Source organism: Spodoptera frugiperda, chromosome 31 (assembly GCF_023101765.2).
Source record: "Spodoptera frugiperda isolate SF20-4 chromosome 31, AGI-APGP_CSIRO_Sfru_2.0, whole genome shotgun sequence".
Taxonomy (NCBI): Eukaryota; Metazoa; Arthropoda; class Insecta; order Lepidoptera; family Noctuidae; genus Spodoptera; species Spodoptera frugiperda.
Window position 1 is genome coordinate 12774718 of NC_064242.1, and position 15134 is coordinate 12789851.

The following is a 15134-nucleotide window of genomic DNA, read 5'->3' on the forward strand; positions in this document are numbered from 1 at the left end:
ACTACAAAAATCTAGGCAAGTACTTACCTGCACATTATTTCCTTAAATAATCACTTTATTAAATTATTTGTATAGAATCTTAACTGTTTACTACAGACACTTTACATTGTTTACATGTACCGAGGACTATAAAATCATAATATTCATATTTCGCTTCAACTATTCCTGTCACAACAAAAGCAGTGAACACTTTACTTTAACATCTTATTGTTCTACAGAGTTTTAATGAAAAATGTGTGAATTCGTCGAGTGTACTCTCATGTTGATAAATTGTGAAGGAAGAATGGAGTCGTTGTACTATTGCAAACAATGTTATATCATTTTAAGAAATGAAACTATATTAATTTTAACCAGCCAACTGGAAGCGTTTTCAATTAAGTTTAATGTTATTCTATTAGTGTTTTTTCAAAAATTTTTTTTTATTAGTTTGCCCTACATTAGGACTTTCTTCTGTATCTTGGGTACGTTTACAAACATACTAATTTCACATACACATGACATACAGACCCGAAACCACAATTTGTGGATCACACAAAGAATTGCTCCATGCGGGAATCAAACCATTTACACGGCATCCAGTTGCCCAGCCTCCGCATCAACCGTGCAGTCATTCTTCGTCTTTACTTTTCTTCCTCATAGCAAAATTTTTTAACTGCTTGCATTTAACATTTATTAAAATTGTTTATGATTACACCACATTTGCACCGCAAATTCGTGACCGTGTAATATTACAGTACTTAGTACAAAAAAAAAATCAAAACAGAAGTAAAAATTTACAAAACATCATCCAATTTACTTTAAACACGTACTTTAGATAAGCAGCTAAAATTCAATGAGGGTGGTAAAAATGGCGCGTTTAGCTTATCATTTAAGTAAATAGGCCGCGAAGACCTCCATACTCTGATCCGATCCTTATCTGAACTTGACGCCGGCCTTGACATTCGCTCAATGCCTTGATAAGGGTACTCTTGCACCTCCACCCTTCCGATAACTAGATATAGGTACCTTCTATAGATTATCTCTACGACTTTTTATATTTAGGCCTGTAAAGGTAATTTTCTAAGTAGAAAACTAGGCTGAGTAGAAAACGGATTATTTACGTAATAATTTTTTGACGAGGTATCTTGACTAATTTCAAGCTATGTCAGGGCCCGTAGTTATGTTAGTCTCGTCTGGACGATAAGCCTTGAGCAGCCAACAGCTATGTATGTAAGTATCTAAAGTATACAACATAATAAAAAAAATGTTTTATTAACTTGAGTGACCATGCACTATTAAACTTTACAAACAAACCATGCTTTCGTTCCGTATTTTGAAGTTAAACAAAAATAAATCACAACTCCACACAAATAAAACTGAAAGTCGAATACTTCACCAGCAGACCACTCCAAGAAGGAGTTACTCTATATATTTTAAAGAAACCGTACAACCTGAAAGCCTGGCAAACAGCTGAGTACAGTCGTAACTAAATTAATTAGCGAGAGGAAACTCTGGAGTATAGCCAGCAAATACACCTACCCAAACCTGTCCATTTATTCATTGGATTTTAGACTCTACGTTTCAAAGAATAAGGTTCAAATTCGAATGAAGATGTTTGTTAGGATGGTGTAGCTTGACTTGCTAGGCACTGTACAGTCGTGGTTGGTGGAGTGTCCAATTATGATTGTCCACAAGTGTACAGTACTTAACTGTGGTTAGTGTACAATTCTCGTCCTTAATGATTAAGCTCTTTATGAGTTAATTTAGGTTGACAGAGGATCTTGAGATGTATTTAGTTTGATCCGGTGTCATCTGGTTTAAGATTTTCTTAGACCATTATTGTGAGACAAGCAAATACACTGTTTTTATTGTTTGTTGCTTTGAATTGTAGTTTTTGGCGTTAGTTTAATTTAGTATTTTAAAGTAATGTGTAGAAATCTTTTGCATACTGTTGATGATGTATGAATTTTATCATCATCGACTTATCTCCTGTATCGCAAATAAATTTATAAATAAATCATTATCATCATCATTATACACCAGTCTGAATTTGGAGCATTATATATTATTTAATTGACATACTTAACTCAACATATGTATTTATCAAAAAGTCAAAAGTCCTAAAGCTCCCTAAAGAACTAAATGCAATCTTGTTCTCAATTTATTTTACTAAAAATAAGTACCTACGAGTATGAGGCATTGAAAGATTGAACTAAATATTAGCATTAATGGTATGTTTACTATAAGTTCATTGACCTTTTCATTAAGCCTAGACGAGGCTAGACGGCTCGTAATATTGTGTTTACTATTAAATATTACATTTTAACGAGCTCCGAAATATATATTAACGTGTATAATTTTGTTTATTAACTTGAGTTTCAAGGGTCTCATTAATTTTTACAAGAACACAGGTTTGTTTAGATATTTAACTAAATCTGTAGTGTATTTATTTAATTATTTATTGAAAAATACTTATAATATTTTGTATTGATTCGATCGCATCGTTGGTCAATTATCGAGCCCGAAAATGTGGCTCGCGTGGCGCCATTAATGGCATGTAGTCGGATTGAAAAACATCATGTAACTAGTAATGTTTAATTCCATTTCTGCTTATCCTCTTTGGTTTCAAAAGCACTGCAATCACAAGAAAATGTTGTTAAAACAATTAAACCTGATCAACACAATATCCTTTGATGATATATAACAATATTCAGCTGTATAATTTTTCAACCGCCGTCACTCATGGACACCCTAAACACCTGAGGCGTTACAAGAGCGTTGCCGGCCTTTTTGGGAGCTAGGTATTTAAGTGTTGCCGGGAAATGGAGGATTGGGAAGATTGGGTAATTGGGCCTCACTCACACTACGCAAACATAGTTCACGCCGGATTTCTGTGAGGCCGTGGTATCACTCCAGTCGAGCCGGCCTATACGTGCTGAAGCATAAACTGTGTATAACTAAAAGTCACGAGTTTCTATCACACCCGGCTATTTGTATTCCACGTGCCTTTGTTTCCAGCTTGTTCTCATATTTTGTTACCTATGTTTTATTTTATTTCAAACGAATGCTTTTGAACGGTAAAATCGAAGCTATGTGTTTGTTGGACTGCGTATCCAATAACAGATACTTTATTGTATTCAGATTTCACAGTTTTGTAATAAAATGTTTTATTATGTTTTGTTTTTTATTAGAAAAACTATAAAGCGAAACATTATTGGAAATTAATAGAGTGACGTAGAGATTTGATATTATTGTCAACAATATCAATTTGGTAAAACATTCAAATTATGTTCGATAAACATCTCTTTTACTACTGATTAATTTCCTATCTTATTATTATAAACTTGGTTTTATTCTGTTTATTATTAAATACTTCCCACCCAGGCTTTATTTAAATTAGTATATTCTATTTTAATAAAGTTCCTAACAAAAATTTGAAGACAACTAAATCCAAAACCTTTGCACAACCGTTGAAAAAACACACAAGCCTCCTACCAAAAGGAGTAAATATAAAAAAAAAATCACAAACATCACAAACTCTGATCAGCAAACAAGGATTGCAAAAACTGTGCCAAAGGGCATGTATGTACGTAACCTTTAAAAAATGGCGATAGGGATGAACAAACATCCGCCGAATTGTACTCCACATCCGCAGCGATTTATGATCCTATCAATTCATATTTATTTGATGTTCTCACACTTGGTACTTTGTTTGATTTGGGGAGGCGCTTAAACCAGCGGAAAGATTAGCGAGCGATTTGTGATAATAGTGCTATAGGACCAAAAATTTAGGGGGAAATGGACTTTAAGAAGAAATTTCTATTAACACAAATTAACTTTGGAAACATACAATTAATTTTGGAAACATACAAAGTAAAAAAATTGGATATTGAATATAAACCAATCTATACATATAATAAAATCGTAGAAAAGTGCTGTCTGTACATTGAAAATAAAAATAAAAAAAATAGCAGGGGTTATTGTTATGTCGATGTCGAACCCAAAAATGTAATTAACTTTTTTTTTGTCTGTTTGTCTGTTTGTCTGTTTGTCTGTTTGTCTGTTTGTCTGTTTGTCTGTTTGTCTGTTTGTCTGTTCGTCTGTGCGCGCTAATCTCAGAAACGGCTGATCCGAGTTGGATGCGGTTTTCACGAATATATTGTGGGATGCTTAAATTTACATTTAGTGTTTGTTTCATGTCAATCGGTTCATAAATAAAAAAGTTATGTCAAATTAAAGAATCACGTCGAACATTCTATGCTTATACCATTAATCTCCGCAACTATTTGACGGATTTGGTTGAAATTTGGTACAGATATAGTTTAGAACCTTAGAAAGGACATAGGATAGTTTTTATTTGTTTTCTATCGTTTTTATTATTAGTATTTGTTGGGTTACGGCCGAGCGCTTCGGTACTGTTGTGGAAATAGTGTACTATAAGTCGTATGATTATTTGTCTGCAGTGGTCCTGCTGTTTCGTATATTCTAAATTGGTTTCGTTGTATTTGTCTATTAAAAAGTTTATTTGTTGGGTTTTCCTGGTTAAATTATTTAACGTAGGTTTAGTTTGATATCGATTATTAGTAGTTACTGTAGTTAGTTTGTTTAATAAAATTGTAAGTCTATAATTTATAAATTAATTAGATTTAAGTCGTTTCTTTTAAATTATTTAGTTTAAGCTTGGTTTGGCTTGGTATTATAGCATTGAGGATAGGTTGTAATATAATTTCTTTTTTAATTGTTATAAATTCGTAATTCGTAGCTTTCTTTAATTCTTTAGTTTTAAGTTAGTTTTCATCTTAAGTTCGGAAAGATTATAATATTTCTTTAGTTTAAGTCCGTTTTTAAACTATTTTTTCAATGCCCTAAGTGAGTATACATCTATTAAATTCAAACGCAGAGCTCATTATGTTGATTTTTGAGGAGTTCCCTAGAATATTTTCCACATTTCATTTTTGAAGAGATCCCGCGAAATCGGGAACTATGTGGTTAAAACCAAAAATTTGCCGGAAGTCACTATTCCACACGAACGAAGTCGCGGGCTATAATAAATCTGTAGAAGGGTCAATTCTGTTCATTGAAAATATAGAAAAAATAAATAGCAGGGTGTTACTGGGTCGATACCAAACCCAAATATGTGATTATTATTTTTTTGTCTGTCTGTCTATATATGTTCAGGCATCACGTGAAAACTAACGGTTTGATTTCGATGAAACTTGGTATAATTAACTTATTATCCTGGACATAAAATAGGTTACTTCTTATCCTGGAAAAATACGTAGAAAAAAATCTTTATTTTTTAGTTTTATTCTGCTCAACAGCAGTAGCTCAATAGAGGGATCTCCTTAATTATTATGGGCCTTGCCGTATTTGGGTCCAATAGATATTTATAAGATGTCATTTTCACAGTTACTCAAAATGGAGAAATAAAACTTCCACGCGAAGACCGACATCCGCGCGGACGGAGTCGCGGGCAGAAGCTAGTATGGTAATATGTTTCGATATTTTTATGGAATAAGGGCAAATCAGCAGACGGGTCACCTGATGGTAAGCGATTAGCGTTGCCCCTGGACACCCGCCACACCAGAGGAGTCACAGGTGCGTTGCAAACCTTTTAAAAAAGAGTACGCTCTTTACTTGATACTTAATGCTCTTTACTTGAAGGTTTGAAAGTCGTATAGGCTCGAAAATACCGCCGACAAATATAAATATTTTTTCAAAAGACTTATAAAATAGTTCCATACATACTTAAATACAAACCTAAAAAGTTTTAAACGTATCGTATCGTGAAACCGCTCCTGTTTAAAACAGCAACCGCGTGTTCCATAGCCCCACCCTACGCATCTATTTTAAAACTTAAACATTTCAATACGGCTCCCTATTTTATTTTAGTTACAATAATATCCGTTGAATTATTACAAGTAGTTTATAATGCGTTAATACAGAAATATTGCTGCGCAAACATTGTGTATAAAGTGCATTCTAGTTGTTACTGCTTGTATAGTCTACGGCTTATGTCTGGCTTAGAAGCAAATCTTGCTTGCTGAGAGTAAGTTTAAATTTTATTATCGGGCTATTTTTTAGTACGGTTCTGATGTGAAATGTATTATGTATAGTGGGGGTTTTAATACTTATATTTCTATAATTTTTATTCTATGTAAAAATAGAGGTGATACTTTTCTATGTTCTGTAGGTGATACAATAGTAGTTACATTTACTTTTATCTAGACCTATAATAATATGTTCATTTGTCGCATGTGATCATAATAATATTGGCATTTCCATAGCCAAGTAAAGATTATAACAATAAATTATACACAGTGTAAACGGAACGCTCCCGAAAAACGCTATAAAAATCTTTTGTTTTTATAATTATAATCGTTTTTGTTTTCGTATTATACATGGAACATCAGCCTTAAGCAGTTGATTACAACATTACAACTATTATTACAGAAAATAAACATTGAATTCCTTTTTTGTTAAGTTGTTTTAATCATTACCTATTTGCGGTGTCTGGGAACTTTACACCTGGTATAGTTTTGTGAACCAGAACAATCGCTAATTAACTTGTAAAACAATAAACCAAAAATGCCTACCGTAAAGTTTAAGCTAAAATCATCAATTTAGTTTATCTTAAAATCAATGCGTCACAGTTAGGTAAGAGAAAGCAATATGGCGTCGGGAAAATTTAAATTAATGGTTCTGAAACTTAGCAGTTGCGCTGATTTGGATTAATGGTAACTGCGTTGTTTTGCTACACGACTTTAAATATTTGTTTAAGATGCTTTTTTAAGGAAACAAAAGGAACAATAATTATTTTGTTAACGTTCGAACTATTCGTTTAGAACATTTACGTTTAATTACTATAGAGATTTCCATTTTAGTAATAAACTTGGCAAAGAATGATGTGTCTATTATTTCACCTTCTTCTATGAAATTTTTGGGTATAATTTTAATATTTAAGTGAGTTAATTGCAATATGTTAGACAACTACCCTTTATATTATCATGTCTGCGCAAATTAAAAGTTATTTGGTGAACCACAGAATCTCTTGCAAAACAGTTGTGCCTAACAATATCTTTTATTAATTAAACAATATAACAATAACTTTATATGTATTCCTTAAAACATACACAACTGTTTAAACTAACACCCCAATCTTTCAAAAACAACACCTAAGAATAACACAATAAAGCATAGATTTCGTTAAAACCTTTGAAGCCATAGTATCGACTACGTCTTGACCCTTTTTTATTGACACACGTTTCACAAATTACCGCTACTATTGTTAACTAGTAAGGCGAACATACTCGTATAAAGGGTTGCGCAATTCTAAAACGCATGATACGAATCTTTGGCAAAAAGAAAAAAAAACAATATAAGTTTTTGCTAACACCGCCAAAAGGTTTTTTTGCCTTTAGAGGCTGTTTGTATTTTGGACCAGTAGTTTTACTCGTGTGCTATGCTTCGACACGAATACCGTGGCCTCATGGAAAACGTCGTACAAACGTACAAACGTCTCCGTTGTGTGAGTGAGGTTACAAATCGAAGTAATAAACACTAGACTTTATTCATTCAATCGAATTCCCAAGAACCTAACTATTATTATACAAAACAATAATTTACTTTTTCTACGTTACTTAACTTATATCACAAACTTTTAAAACTTAATTTATATCACATACATATGATAAAGACATTATATCACTACCGAAAAGATTCAAGCAAGAAAAGACCCAAAAAAAAAATAAGGGAACGACGAAAAAGATTTAGCAAGACCACTCAGACACAGAGTAATAAATATAAAACCAATTTCACACCAGCATCAGGCTATCACTCTTGGTGGGTAATTCCAACCCATCCACATAGTCAGCCAATTAAGAGAATGAGGCAGTCTGCAAGAAACTAAATAACCTCGCCAAGGTCATGTAGGGATAAATTCTAATAAGAACTATACAACTAACGGCACTCTCTCTGAATTATTTCAGGGAATTTGTGCCCAAAATAGATGCGAAATTAGTTTCGTTTTGAATGCTAAGTCAATTATAGTTTTGAAGTGAGGTTTGGTTAAATACGAGTGTCTCTTGTTTAAATTAAATGACTATTTTTTATTTTTACAATTTAAATACTTTACCTGATTGTAAATATTGTTCTTTCCTGAATTATTTTAGCCGACTGTAGGAAGGGTATTGTTATATATTCATAATACTTTCCGTTAAACACTTTTTATTGTATAAGCCGGTAGACTAGCTGACGGAACACCTGAAAGTCAGCAATCGGCACCGCCCATGTATACCTAAAACTACAGAGGCGTTACAAGTGCGTTGTCAACCTTTTGAAGGCTAGAATGTTGGGGTTGTTCCAGAATCGGGGATTGGGAAAGGTGATGGAGGGGTAATGAGCCTCCAATAACCTCACCCACACATCGTAAGCGTTGTTTCACGTCGGTGTTCTATGAGGCGGTGGTTTCACTCTGGTCGAACCGGCCCAGCAATGCTTCGGCATTCCTGGGCCGGTTCGACAATGGCTCTCCCACACTTAAATGGTTGGATAAATGTATAGTTTTATTTACTTTATATAAACAGAAACAGAAAATCACCATTACTTATTTATATTATTTTTAATGAATGGTAACACAATTATCTACCTTAATTACATCAGAGCACAGTCGATATCCGTTTAAATGTAAACAAGATGCATTACCAATTTGGCACAAACTACGCCCGATTCCTAAACTCCGAGTACCTATTACTGAAACTATCAACCAACTGTCTGCGTCACTAACTTGCAACCAAACAAACTGTCAAACTGTACCAGTACTTTCGCTTACTATTGTATTCAATCTCTAAATTAACGACAAGTTCTAATTGAATTTTGTCTAAATCTTATGCATGAAATTGCATTAATATTCATGCAATGTTGACTGCATGGTTGGCGCGGTAGCTGGGCAACCGGCAGTCGCGCAACATGTCGCGGTTTCGATTTCTACAGGGAAAGGAACAATTCTTTGTGTGATCGACAAATTGTTGTCCCGGATTGTAAACGCATCCACGACACAGAAGAAAATCCAAATGTGGGGTAATGTATTTTTTTAAGTTTAATGTTCAATTATTTCATTAATTCTTCTGCGTAAGTAATTAAATCTTCTGCAAGCTGGAATCAACTGTATTACATTATCATCATTACCTGGTAGACATTAATTACTGAACAAAGGTCTCTTCTTTATAAATTACACTTGGTCCAAGTAAAATCTAGCAGTGATTGGATGCAGTAAATTCAATGTCATTTCTATCTAGAAAGATAAAAAAGAACGTAATTAAGTACCTTTAAATTTAGTCTTCGACGTATGGCGGTTTGTTAACCCCAAATATTTTAATAGTAAATAATAGTGAATCCAAAGTCAATCACGGCTCAGGGCAATGCACTATTGCACTCTAACAATAAATTCAATTGCTCAATAACTTTTTAAATAGACCAATAGATCTAATAATTCTATCATTTTTCTTTTTAAATACGATTCCATTTACAAAAATGTTCAAACGTTGACAGCTGTTGTTATTCTTTTTTTATATTATTTAATTTACTTTTTTTAGCGATTGATTGCCAGGATTATAACCTCTTTACAGAAATTCGTATTTATAAATAAGACTAGTATATAGACTTTAAACTTTATAGTTTTGTTAATAAAGTCGAAAGTCGATTGAAGGCAAAGAAGGGTAGGTTGATATGCTGTTGTTGGTACATTTTCGATTATTATTTTTCGTATAAATTGTAATATTAGCGGCAAGCTGTCATTGCAATACGCTTATTACGCAATGATTGACGTGTCCCTGTTATCTGTCACGCTAAACACGTCATTATCGGATGATTGTCACGCCGCACGCGTCACACAATGGGACGTCAGTTCAAATCCCGGTTTTGGGTATTTTTACCCGTTTTTAGGGAATCTCTGTTTAATCCTCTTTGTTGCTCTTTTTTGGGTTATTATCAGATTAGCGGGGAAGTATAATTTGATGTATGTATGACCGATCGGCTATAATAGAATTATTCTATTGTTGGCCAATGCTGATAATTTCACGTTATTTTCCAATTTTGTCTTTTGGCATTATTATTTAGTTATCTCATTCCCTATGTTGTAATTTTCATAATTACGTTCAAATAATAATGACACGCGCTTAATTAGTCTATATGATTGCTAATTATTGATAACATCAATTAGTACTCGACCTCTGTTACTTAATAATTACGATTTTAATTATATTTGGTTGCCAGCCAATAAAATATTAGAAATAAACGTGAAACTGAAATCCAATTAGTCATATCTAAATTAATTATGACAATTTGCCCTGTTATTTGCCAACGTGAACGCCATTTTTACCACTGTAATAGGTATATGAAAGTTATAATATTCAAAGCCTGCATACGATGCCACCGCCACCATGCCGCCACCGCACCGCACCGCCACCGTGCCGCTACTGCGTCGCCACCGCGATGCCACCGCGCCGCACCGCCACCGTGCTGCCACCGCGCTGCTACCGCGTTGCCACCGCGCCGCACCCACAACGCACTTTAATGCATAATATGGTCATAAAGAATAAAAGTGTATACAAAAAATGAGATTGATGTGTCGTCAGCAAGGGGGAGAAATTCTAATTACTAAAAACCTAAAACAAACAGGTCAAGCTAAATTTGAAAAAAGTAGAAAATAAAAATGTCTATGAGTTTCTAAGGGCACATAAATTGTGGTCTATCTACAACAATTTATTTTGATTCCACTTTAACCATACGATTCTTGATGGAAGAGCAACTTGACAAATGTGTTAATGGAGGTCCAAGATTCGTCTTAAGAAGATAGTGTCACCGGCAGAGAGTAAAAACTTAATGGAAAGCAATGATCTAAGCGGATTGTGATAACGCTTCGTTCTTTAGTGGATTGAGTGATGAATGAACGAGTCAAGTGCTTTTAGTTAGGGGCAGAAGAAGTTAGAATTCTCTTTAAAAGTAAAAGAACACTTTAAACTAAGTTTGAACAATGAAAAGTTAAAGAAAAATGTGCGTAAACGATTAGTCTAGAAATTGCCAGGGTAAGAAATACTAATTCTAACGTTCAAAAGTACTAATTTTGACGTTTAAAAGTGCCTTCTCGGCCTATTTGCAATAAATAATTTTCCCTTTGACAAACCCCATGCAAAAATAACATATTCACTAATTACGTATCGTCACGCCTTTTATTCCTGAAGGGGTAGGCAGAGGTGCACATTACGGCACTTAGTGATTCACTGTAGCGACTACCTCGTTGGTCAAGCGGTCGCAAGTGTGACTGTCGAACAAGGGGTTTCGGGTTCGATTCCCGGGTCGGGCAAAGTATTACTGGGTATTTTTACCGTCCTTTTTTCGGTATTTTGAAAATTTATCAGTAGTAGCACGGAGTCTGAAATTGTGTCCATTATATGTCAATAGGCTCACTCCTAATACATGGGACTGATAATACAAATGGTGAATAGTGGGTGTACATTTACAAATAAGTGCGAATTAAATAGACACACCCACAATAAGATAGGATAACATATAAACCACGATCACACAAAAATAAAACAAGCACCTCAAGTCCAAATAACAAAAAGCTAATAAATAAAATTACGCGACCTTACAATGGGGGAAAGATATAACAACCTTACTATAAGCTGTACGAGGATCATATTTTGCAAATCTCGTTAATAATTTGTTCGTTTTCACGCCGGCTGCTTTGCCGGCAGGCCCGGTGTGACGGCCACTGAATAATGGATATACAGGCAGTTGAATATTACATGGATCGTCGAAACTCCTCGCATGAGCCTAGGGTTACGCAACGGTGTCATAACCTTGCAATTTAACAGCCGTCGTAAGAAGAAAACTGTTGTTAACGTGACAACCTTGATGTTGGTAATTTTGTTTGAAAGTATTGCATGCTTTATTTGATTGTGCGAAGCTAAGTTTGCCATCATTTAAAAAGATGATACTAGAACTTTTTTTTCATATTTTTTATTCTTAAGTGCCCGAATATTTTGTATTAGCAGTTTGCTTAGCTCCAATTTATACAATCTCTGATTCCCACTATTCAAGAATCCATTTATTCAACCAATTTCCACCAACGATCTAATATAAAGAAAATTTAAAAACTTCCATTTCCCAGCACAATAGAAATATAAAAATGTAATAAATGTAAGAAATCTCGTTTAAGTCAGTTTCACTCAGCCGCGTCTCGGGGGACGCGACGCTCGACAGTTCCATACAACATTCTTTGTACGTCATCTTTGAACTGGACGTTTCTTCCAATTGCATTTTTTTAAACTGGCACTTTATATGAAATAGAAATTTCTTTTAAGAGATATCACTGAGAAAGTAAAATGGAAAATGTTTTACAAAAATATCATGTGGACTCGTCTTATCTGGGAAAAGACACAAAGTTAAAAAAAGGTACTTGAAATTTCTTTTAAGAGATATCACTGAGGATATATAATGGAAAATTTGTAACGAAAAATTAAATATCATCTGACGACGTCCTATCTAGGAAAACACACAAAGTTTAATCAGGTGATTAAATCAATCCAGGGAAACATCAAGACTTTTTAAAAGTACCGATTTAATTATCAATAACAGATGTCACGACAATATTTCCGAATTTCCTTGTTGAATACTTCTCTTCTGTCTTTGATGGCAAGCTGCATTTCTTCATCAGTGGCATTCCTGTCTTTTGTCATCAGCCATCGAACATGGCCCCTCATAGCACAGCGCCAGAAGAATGCAAATTTTTCATCGATTCTTCTGTACACCATTACTTCGTACCCATCAAGACCACCGATCATGTGAGACTTGGGATCAAGTATATACGTCTTCGTTTCCAACCCTCCAAGTAGTAAACCTTTCATATGATATCCTTTATCAGCAACGAGAGAATCTTCAGTAATATTATGAGGAAGGTCATATCTACCATATTTTGCTCGGTATCCACTTAGTTCTTCTTCTGTTGGTCTTGTGAACGTGACATTGGGACAAGTGCATGTTGGAATCGGACCAATATGATCGAATTGATAGACGAAGTACCAAGTTCCTATTAGGTAGTCGTTTGACGTGGTCCCGTTGTTCTTTGCCATGCAGTTTTGATTCACATCGGAAAGGGCGATCACTGATGCTATTGTACAGAGAGCAGTTATACAAATTACCTTCTTCAAATGTGAGTTATTCATTGTCCTTCTCAAGTATTTCTGTCTCTTTCTTTCCGTTACTCCAATCGATATGTCTTTGGTCTTGTACTAGCATATTGATCGGTATTTATGGAGCTTGAGTGACTAAGAAATCTAGTTGTCACTAGTAACTGTCGATAACAACCAATGCTAAGGGTCATCACAATGTTGTTTCAAAGAGTGATTGCCCGGTACTGTGTCATTAATATTACTACATTGTCAATTAATAAATAAACAAGTGATATCACCAGTGTGGGCCAGAGAACTAGAAACTGATGGCCCTTAAATCTGTGCTAACTAGCCCTACATATGTAAATGAAGTTGTAAAATATTCAGCTAACTACTCCCTATGCTATGTGCCTTCCCTAAAGCCTCATGGTACAGGAAAATTGTGTTGTACCTTAACTAAACGAGATTAAAATTAGAACTTGTCCTATATTATTAAACTTTTAAAATTGCCTATTTAATAATCATGATTATGCCAGTTTCCTCTTCTGTAATGTTTTATTCGATATATGGCCAAGTATATTAAACGCCCAGAATGTTTGTAATTAGCCCAAATAAAAATACATATATTATAAACATAAAATAATTTAGCAGGCCACAACTGTGCGCTTCTCACGAAACTTTCTGCTTCGCACAGCAAAACTGTGGAATGAGCTATCGTCGATGGTACCTATATACTAACCGATACGACCTACAAACCTTCAAGAGAAGAACATATTCCTTTTAAAAAACCGGCAACGCACCTGTGAACACCTCTGGTGTTGCGGGTTTCGATGGGTAGTGCTGATCGCAAACCATAATGTTACCCATCTGCTCGTTTGCCCTCTATTGCATAAAAAACTACCACAAGTACTAAGCATTAAAAAAATAGATTTTAAACATTAATTACTCAACGCACACAAGCATAAACCTACTTAAGATAAAAGTATTTTAATCCTTAAGTACAGGTACTTAGTAACTACTTTCATAAGTGACCTTCAAGCCCGAAGCAAACCCTAGATGATAATCATCTCTTCCATGTGACACGTAGTAACGAGTCGGTAAACACAGCGAGTGTACAATGTAACCGTCTGCGCGTGAGACGGTTCATTAGTGTCGCGATTGTTTTAAATTATTTCCAAACAAACATCATTAAGCTTCCTTCCCTACTGTTGCGGCGTTTGGCTATGAAAACTTCGCATTTTGATCGTATTATTATATATATACTAAGGGAGATAATTTGAAATATTATTTTTATCTGTTATAGGGTGACAAACGTGCAGACGGGATATTAACTGGCGTTCTTATGGCGCAACACGCAACGGAGCTATAAATGCCTATCAGCCTTGTGGAGTATTTGGTGATTCGTGATGGTGCAGGGGATTGCTATAAACGATATATTATTATTTAATACTTTTGTGGTAAAACATGCAAAACAACACGACCAAAACATGCGTCACAGTAGGATAATGTGATAGAAAAGTGCATCTAACTACCATCAAAACTGTTGATTCAACTTGATATTTGCTATATGAACAAAATAGCATTATTTGCTAAATCACAAAAAATGTCTCTGGTAAGCTAGTAGCAACGCAGTTCTTACAACAGTATTACAGTGTCACTCCGCTGGTTTCCAAGCCCGTCCTGAACGTAGCCCGAAGCGTGAGACAAACGATGTTTACCCTCTATCTCAGATAAAGTAAGACACGCCCACCAAGCATACTTTTTGCACCTTTGTCTCAACATTATTTTATCTTTGGGATATTTTGAGTGAATTGCGAACCACCCAAGGCAATGTTTGTCCTATATGACAAATATAGAAATTCTAGAAAAATATATGGGAGTTACATGTGTGCGTGGTCATGCGAAATGATAAGTTATTACAAAGGACATAAGGGTATTAACTTTATCAACATGTTACTGGCGTCTTTTTGGAATTGTGATTCG

The 15134-nt window shown here is 34.6% G+C and overlaps 1 protein-coding gene across 1 annotated transcript; it reads right to left on the bottom strand.

Annotated features, from left to right (window-relative positions):
• Window positions 1-12513: 12513 nt before the first annotated feature.
• LOC118276326 (uncharacterized) lies at window positions 12514-13359 on the bottom strand. Its single transcript, XM_035594590.2, has one exon. The coding sequence runs from the start codon at window positions 13203-13205 to the stop codon at window positions 12609-12611; it is 597 nt and encodes a 198-aa protein (XP_035450483.2). The 5' UTR covers window positions 13206-13359; the 3' UTR covers window positions 12514-12608.
• Between the last annotated feature and the right edge of the window lie 1775 nt (window positions 13360-15134).